The sequence below is a fragment of the Mauremys mutica genome, chromosome 2, assembly GCF_020497125.1.
Source record: "Mauremys mutica isolate MM-2020 ecotype Southern chromosome 2, ASM2049712v1, whole genome shotgun sequence".
NCBI lineage: Eukaryota > Metazoa > Chordata > Testudines > Geoemydidae > Mauremys > Mauremys mutica.
In genome coordinates, this window is record NC_059073.1 from 34,220,804 (window position 1) to 34,229,474 (window position 8,671).

Genomic DNA, 8,671 nt, shown 5'->3' on the forward strand with positions numbered 1-8,671 from the left:
CAAAGTAGACTGCAGTCTTCTAATTACTTGAGTGTAGACCAGAAAACGTAAATGTGCAGCTTGCTAACTTAGATGGGTGTAGTGGGAATGAGGAGAGTAGGGTGGAGTCAGTGGAAACAGAAACCTAAGTATAGAAAGATAGATCTTGTAATTTTCTCTAAACCATCTGATTCTGACTAACTGCTTCATGGTCAGTGAAATATACATGGTTCCTGGAGATGCTAAGGGCATGTCTAAACTGCAACTGGAGGTGTAATTTTCAGCTCAGGTACATGTACCTGTGCTAAAGTTGCTCCAGGTACAATCTTACCTGAGATCCTAGGTACGTATCCAGGAGGCTAGTCCGACCCACCACCAACCATCCCCATGGCTACGCTATTTTTAGTGTGCTAACTTGATCAAAGCTAGTGAGGGCATGTCTCTTTGAGCTGGAATTTACCTTTCCAGCTCCAGAGTAGAGCTTCCCTAAGACTTTCCTGCTCCCCAGCTGCTCTGATTTATTTTATAGAGCATCATGGGGTGACCTTATAGCAGGACATGCTGTGAGTTGCATGGTGCAGTATAACCCAACAAACCTTACACATTTTGGTTTGCCTTCAGTCGTGGCCCTCATGGACGGAATAATGGATCTTCATCATACAAGTCTGGAGCCAGTCCGCCTACTTCTCGTGAGAAGGACCTGTTGTCAGTACTGTGCAGAAATCAGTTGAGTCCTGTTAACTTCAATCAGAATTATGGGGCTTCTTCAGCCAGTAGCAGTAACTCAGGTTCATACAAGGGAAGTGATAGCAGCCCAGTTATGAGGCAAGTGCTTGTTCCTTTCTCCCAGTTTGAATTCTGTTATCTTATCCTCACCATTCTGTACTGTGGGATCAATCCTCTGGCCTGGAGAATAAAACATCTTGTACCTCAGTGCCACTGTGTAGATTTACGGGCAGGGACCGTGGTATTGGTAAAGGGTTAGTGAGGAACGCACTCCATCCTACTTTCCTGCCACCATGGACACTTGATCACCTCAGTGTCACAAGATACATGGTCTCCACTAGCCTAAGGGCTGTGTCAGCCAGATTTCACATCCAGGTCTGATGCTTTCATGTAGTAGTACGTGGTTTAGTCCTCTTGGCTCTTGCTTCACACACACAACTCCCATTGACTAAAGAGGAAGTTGAGTGTGGAGTGGATGCAGAAGTTAATGTCCACTCAAGGCTAGATACACAAAGGGATTTAGGTACCTAACTGACACTTTCAGTGGCTAAATTCAAAATTAGATCTTGAAACATGCCTGTTTGGCTGCTGCCTGTAGACACTTGCATTCCCCCAGCACTTACATTTCTGCTCATTAAAGTCCCCTAGGAGCCTTTATTTCTCCCACTGGGCAGGTGCACGACCATCTAAGTCCTGCTGCCTGGGCACCTAGATCACCCTAAGCCCCAGCAGGACCCTCAAGCTTAGTGTTCCCCTACCTCTCTCTCCTGCAGAGCCCAATCTCATAGATGACATTAGTTGAAAGGATATTACAATATCCTAGTGGATGAGTTACTTTAGGAGGAAGCCAGTTCAGACTGTGTGTGTGACTATGTGTACATGTGCACACTGAAGGCTAGATCACAAAATAAACTTGGAGACGCAATGCCTAATGTGTTATGGGATATTCTGGGGTGGGTTTCTCAGTCTGTCTTGTTATTTAAATGAATCCATTGGGCCAGAGAGTGACTCCATAACCCAGTGATTAGGGCATGCCCCTGAAAGGTGGGAGACCCAAGTTCAAGCCTCCTGAGGCAGAGGGAGGGATTTGAATCTGGGGGTCTCTCATTCTGGTTGAGTGCTCTTACCACAGGGCTAAAGGTCATGAAGACACCACCATTGTTTTTTTACAAGAAAGGGTTTAGTCACCTAAGTCAAGGAGAGGGTTCGCAGCTGTAAAGCAAAGGCCAGTGCCTCTCTTTGGCCCAGACCTAGTCAGCTAACTCCCTTTTAGGCCCCATCCCTCTCCCGCTGCAGCTAGTGCAGATAGCTCAGTGGTTTGAGCTTTGGCCTGCTAAACTCAGGGTTGTGAGTTCAATCCTTGAGGGGGCCATTTAAGGATCTGGGGCAAAAATCCATCTGGGGATTGGTCCTGCTTTGAGCAGGGAGTTGGACTAGATGACCTCCTGAGGTCCCTTCCAATTCTGATATTCTGTGAGTCTATTGTCTAACTGAAGTGGCTCCTAGCTCAGCCTGCTGGCCTTTGTGGATGTTAGGCATCAAACTCTCCCCATGCATGGTATAGGGAGCCTAACTTGGGGCTGTGGATGCCACAAGCTGGCAGGGCATATAAACATTAGGCAGTACAACTCTAAGTCCGTTTTGTGACGTAGCCTTCAAGGTGCACAAGTGCACATAGCCACACACACAGTCTGAACTGGCTTCCTCCTAGTAACTCATCCATAAGCCGTAGCTATTGTAATATCCTTTCAACTAATCCAATCTACTCAATTAACAGTCTGCTTCCTGCTGAATTCCTATCATCATCACAGTACACTGCCTTGTCTATATTAGTATCAGACATCTCTGCCAGTGACCTTACTGTACAGTTGTAGAAAGCTTTACTCTATTACTTTTATTTTAATCACACTGAATCCAAGTAAAGTAAATAGCAAAATTCTTAGTGAAGTCACTGGCAAATGCCTCACGCACTATGATTTACCAGACTAAGTCACTAATGTTTACTGTGAGAGACCCAAATTGAGTCCACTGTAAACTCAACTTTGTGCCAGTCAGGACTGGTGTGGAATCCATCCTCTCTTAGGAAGGTAGAGTTGCAGGAATAACACTGGGTATTTTTGTTTCAGACGGTCGGTGAGATATAATTCTTGTGGGGAGAATCATGGCATTAAAGCACCACATCCAGAGCAGTATTTGACCCCACTGCAGCAGAAAGAAGTTACAGTGAGACATCTAAAAACAAAACTGAAGGAATCTGAGAGCAGACTTCAAGAAAGGTACATTTTCTCCCAGAAAAATAATTTGGGGAGAGATGAGATTTATTCAGCGGTTTCCACTAGGGAAAAAATCCTAAAGTTCCTACTCCCTTCTTGAATGCAGTGAGTTTTGACTAAGGAGCTTAGAATTTGTCTGTATCTGATTAAATTAAATTGTTTACAGACTTTGCAGGTTTCATAACCCATTCCATGAATGCATACAGTATAGTTAACTTTTGGAAAGGAACCAGTGCTCTCCTTTGAGCCTGGACTGCTTTATAAATATTTTGAAGGGATATTTTTTCAGTCAGTCTGATATTGCACCAATAACTTTTACACATGCAACTGTTGATCCCTTCAGACTTGTAACTGTGTTTTCAGGGACTAGCTTTGCAAGTGGCTCAATCAGTTGTCAACTTAAGTCATGCCCAAAGGGTGTATTTCTGTAAATGTGAGAAGTTACTGCACAATATCTTGTCTTGTTCTAAACCTCTTTGTAACAAAAAAAGTATCTCCCTCCCACCCTCTTGACAGCAAAACTCTTTGACATGCAGGGGCGGCTCTAGGTATTTTGCTGCCCCAAGCACGGCAGGTAGGCTGCCTTCGGTGGCTTGCCTGCGGGAGGTCCCCGGTTCCGCAGATTCGGCGGCACGCCTGCGGGAGGTCCGCCAAAGCCGCGGGACCAGCGGACCCTCTGCAGGCATGCCACCGAAGGCAACCTGCCTGCCGTCCTCGCGGCGACCGGCAGAGCACCCCCAGTGGCTTGCCGCCCCAGGCACGTGCTTGGCGTGCTGGTGCCTGGAGCCGCCCCTGTTGACAGGAGATCCTGCCTGGTTGTGTTTTAGTTTGTTTTACTCACAATAGTACTATGTAGTGATGTTTTGCAGAAGAGCAACAGCTTATATTATACAACAAGAGATTTCTTTAATTGAGAGGTTTATGGTTTGGGTCTAAATCATGGTACCTTTGCACAGAGGGACTGTGCAGGAGGTGGAGTTTTACATACATCCCTCCCCCCCCCAAAGGCGTGGCATAGATCACCTCTCTCCTGCTGCCTCTGGAACTTACTGTGTAGCCCTGATACGTGTGGTTAGGTCAGTGAATCCACTTAGCAGTGGACCAACTTACCTTGCCATCCATTGTCCTCATGTTATACATCTGCCAGTCCACTGTGAAACTGTGCTACGTACATAGGAATGTTGGTCCAACTTTTTGCAGCATCTTTACATCCTCACCATCCCTATGTAATGGGACTTCTCTGAATGCTTTAATTGACCAAAGAACAGAAGTTTTACAGTGATTTTGTTTTTGCTACAGGGAAACAGAAATAGAAGAGCTTAAGTCGCAGCTGACTCGCATGAGGGAAGACTGGATTGAAGAGGAGTGTCATCGAGTGGAAGCACAGTTGGCCTTGAAAGAAGCAAGAAAGGAGATCAAACAACTTAAGCAGGTTATTGAAACCATGAAAAACAGCTTGGCTGAGAAAGACAAAGGGATTCAGAAGTATTTCATAGACATTAATATCCAAAACAAGAAACTGGAGTCCTTGCTTCAGAGCATGGAGATGGCTCAGAGCGGCTCTCTGAGGGATGAGCAGTGTATAGAGTATACATGTGAGTCACCTGGTAAGTCTTTAGGTCCAAGTACAATATATTCCAAAATGGTGGGCAGCCTAGTTATGGAGGACCAAGCCATGGAGGACAGCAGGCTGCTGCTCAATGATGATATGGCTAGTGGGACTGACTTTTTTGAAGAAATTATTCTGGCCTCTACACCTGAATCTGGTGATCCAGCCCTCTTCACTTCCAGTGCTGGGCCTGCTGCCCTAAACCAAAATGCACTTGAAAGGGTCTGTGCTGAAAAACTAACATCCTCACAGGCAGAGGAGGAGAGCGACAATAGCATGATGACGGAACAGGCCATTCAGACTGATGTGGTGCCATACAGCCCGGATGTGGAGCGGCTCATTCAGAACATATTCAGATCACAACATATCAGTCCCATGAGCCCATTTGCTGCCTTAAAGGGATTGGATGGATTTCCTGCTGGATGCTTCAGTGAATCTGCTTTGCTACTGGACTTAAATCCAAGTGATCCAAACTCTGCCATCCTTTTGTCTCCCATGGAGTCTCCAGGCAGCAAGGGGGATTGGAGCGTTAGTGAAAACCATGTTATGAAGGAACTTGACTTTACAGCCTCTTGTGATGAAACATTCAGAAATGTCATTACTGTCTCCCAGGCAGGCATCATGAAAAGGTACTGGAGCAGCAGTTTCCTTGTCGATCTTTTGGCTGTAGCAGCCCCCATTGTACCAACAGTAATGTGGGCGTTCAGCACTCAGCGAGGCGGAACAGATCCGATCTATAACATCGGCGCATTACTTCGTGGCTGCTGCCTGGTGGCGCTACACTCGCTGCGTCGTGCGCCTTTCAGTATCAAAACCTAAGTGCAGCTGCCCAGTCGTGTGCGCTGGTTGGTGGGGGAAGAATTACAATAGACCATAAAAGTGTGTGTGTATAATGGCAGAGTCTGTCTTTTTGCTCCTGCATATTTGATTTGCACTATATTTAGTTGAAAACATGTTTGTTGTTTGAAACTGAAGGAAGGCTCAGTGACGTGGCGGCTTGGTCCTACTAAATGTACTACACGTGTACTTTAGCAAGCATGCTGTCGCTTTTCATGTGTAGTCTGATGTATCAATTCTTACACTAAAAGCTCATACTTCCAAGGCAGCTTCGGGCACGTATTGTATGTCTGGCTTGCTTAGTGCTCTTGTAAAATATATAATTGCCCTAGCATTCCACTGGTCTTGTGTACAAGGGGACTGTAACCAAAAATGCATTTGTGTAGGTTGTTGGGCATTTTGAATCTTGCTATATTTGATAAATAGGTGGTGAATATATTTTATGCATATTATTTTAAAGTCTTAAATGAACTCTTATTGTAACCTGCTAGTCATTCAAGCCATGTGAAATACTCTCTAAGTGTATTGTGAATTAACTTATTTTTTGCTTATTTAAATCATGTTTTATTGGAAACAGCAGATTTATAATCACAAATTACAGTAAAGCATGTTAAAAGTATGAATTGGTGTTTTATTTTAGCAAAACCCTCACCTGCAATAAGCTATTAAAAATTAATGCAGCTTTAAGGTTGAAATTTTACACACAGAGGAGGCAGGAGCCCAGTGAATACTCTAGGGCAGTGGTATTGAAACTGCGGGTTGCGACCCACTATTGGGTCGTGGAATGTCAGGCACTGGGTCGTGGCGACTCTGGTCAGCACCGCCGACTGGGCCATTAAAAGTTCCATTGGCAGTGCTGCCTGGCTAAGGCACGCTAGTCCCTACCTGTTCAGACACCGTGCTGCGCCTTGGAAGTGGCCAGCAGCAGGTCTAGCTCCTAGACAGGGGGGCCACGGGGCTCCATACGCTGCTCCTGCCCCAAACACTCGCTCTGCACTCCCATTGGCTGGATACCGGCCAATGGGAGCTGGGGGAGGACAGTGCCTATGGGCAAGAGCCACACAAAGCTACTTGTGCACCTCTGCCCAGGAGCCAGACCTGCTGCTGGCCACTTCTGGGGCACAGTGGGGTCCGCGGCGCCAGGACAGGCAGGAAGCCTGCCTTAGCAGCCCTACTGCACCGCTGACCGGGAACTGCCGGAGGTAAGTCCATACACCAACCCCTGCCCCAGCCGAGCCCCCCAAAACCCAGAGCCCACTCCTGTACCTCAAACCCCTCAGCCCCAGCCCCACCCCAGAGCCTGCATCCTCAGCCCAGACGCCCTCCTGCACCCCAACTACCTGCCCCAGGCCAGAGCCCCCTCCCATACCCTGAACCCCTCATTCCCAGCCCCACCCCACAGCCCTCACCCCTGCACCCCCACTCTCTGCTCCAGTCCTGAGCCCCTCCCACACCCCAAATCCCTCATCCCCAGCTCCGCTGGGTCGTGGACAAAAACAATTTTCTTCAACTGGGTCGCCAGAAAAAAAGTTTGAAAACTACTGCACTGGGGTAACTGTAGATTGGCATTGTTACAACAGCAGAATTTGGCCTGGAAAACTTGGTTATGGCTCCCACAGCAGCTAGTGAGATGAAGTGTTCTGTATTCAGTCACCAGTCCCCAAGCCATCAGAGTTCCACCCTTCCACCTAATCGTTGTGGATGGGGTTAACTTTAATCCTTTAACATATTTAGAATTTGGCCAAGTACAGCTGCTCTGGGAACCCATCTCTTTGAATGTCTCAACTGAGAAGTGTAAAAATTTCATCCTTAATTTTGGATTCCTGTATGTCTTTGCATTGTTTCCCTAGCTTTTTTTAAAAAAAAGCCAGTGGGCCCTACTGAGTTGAGTTGACTTTTGAACACATGCTCTAACATTTGCACGCTGCCCTACGTGTACATCCAAATGCAAATCCTGTGTCCCCCTCTGTGCACCACTAGAATTGCATGTGCAGATCCTAGAGAGGTAGCATTGGCTGGTGGATAAAACAAACGGAATGAAATAGAGTCTATGCCTGACTCTCTGAACCTTCTTGCAGTGAGACCTTAAGACATGTAACCTTACTGTTGTTCAGTTTTTCCTTTTGTAAAGTAAATGTAACAGCACTTCCCCATGCCATCTACATTAGAGGGGTATTGTAAGGTGTGACTATTGATATTCATGAAGTGCTTTGCAGTCCTTGACTGGAAGGGACTAGCACTTGATAGATATTAAATACCCATGGGCAGTGGAATAACTGGCCAACGAAAAGGGAAACAGTCTGCAGGCAGGTAGCTCATTTACAGATACTTATGAAAGTTTACCTGGACCATAGCATTTCCCTGCATTAATAAGACATTCGGTGACTGCACCTTATGCACTCCTAGTAATACTGAATTCTTAAACAAACCCTCCTCCATCATTCCTGCTGCTTTAGTGCTCATTGTGGCCTAAGGCCTACAGGAGAGGAGGTGTAAGTGAATGTAAGGGAGTCAAATTAGTGTAAGTTAAGTATCAGGAGGCTGTAAGATGACAGAAATTAAAGCCTTTTCCTGTCTACTCACACCCCACCTTAAATGCTTTCTGTACTACTCTCAGTTTGTGACCCCCTCCCCTCTTTTCCCCAGCAGCCACCTAACTGGACTGCCTTACACTTGTCACTTACACACCTGCACCAACTCCTGCATACCTACTGAAATCTAAACAGTAGGATTTCTGCTCAGCCAGGTGGAGACGTCAAGCCAAAAGTTTCATCTCAGGGCTGAGAAACAGCATGGGAAATTTCACAGGCAATTTGTTAAAGGCAGGCTGAAACACCTGTACAGGTGCTCAAACAAAGTGATTTCTTAACCCTAACATTTTAAACAAGCAGAACAATAATTCCTTAATCCTTAGCTATAAGAATGTACTCAAATGAGAATCCGGCTTTGTTCACATGGTGATGTAAGGGTATTATAAGCCAAACTTCCTGTTCCAAAGAATGTGGTGTGACAGGCAAGAAAACCAAACCCGGGGCAACAGTTCTGATACAGTTCCCAGGTAAAAATCGAGCTCACACATCATGGGCCGAAATCCCAGGGAGGGATTCAGAGGAGGAAGAGCATGGTTGGTTTGACAGCAGGGGAGTGTGGCTTTAGCAGAGACAGTTGGACTAGACTGGTTGAGAGTAGCAGCAACATGTGGGGAAGTCAGTATAGAAAAGTAGAACAGAAAGAAAGAATCACATTG

General features: G+C 46.3%; 1 protein-coding gene across 4 annotated transcripts in view; it reads left to right on the plus strand.

Annotated features, from left to right (window-relative positions):
- The window catches only part of SYBU (syntabulin), a 58,263-nt gene extending 52,334 nt beyond the window's left edge, over nt 1-5,929 (plus strand). For 3 of the 4 annotated variants that reach the window (XM_045002976.1, XM_045002975.1, XM_045002978.1), the window contains 3 exons: nt 601-804; nt 2,832-2,981; nt 4,278-5,929. In XM_045002976.1, coding sequence (XP_044858911.1) covers nt 601-804; nt 2,832-2,981; nt 4,278-5,406 — 1,483 coding nt within the window. In that variant the 3' untranslated portion in view covers nt 5,407-5,929. The remainder of the gene's footprint in view (nt 1-600; nt 805-2,831; nt 2,982-4,277) is intronic. The other variant, XM_045002977.1, reaches the window with a different exon arrangement.
- Nucleotides 5,930-8,671: the final 2,742 nt, after the last annotated feature.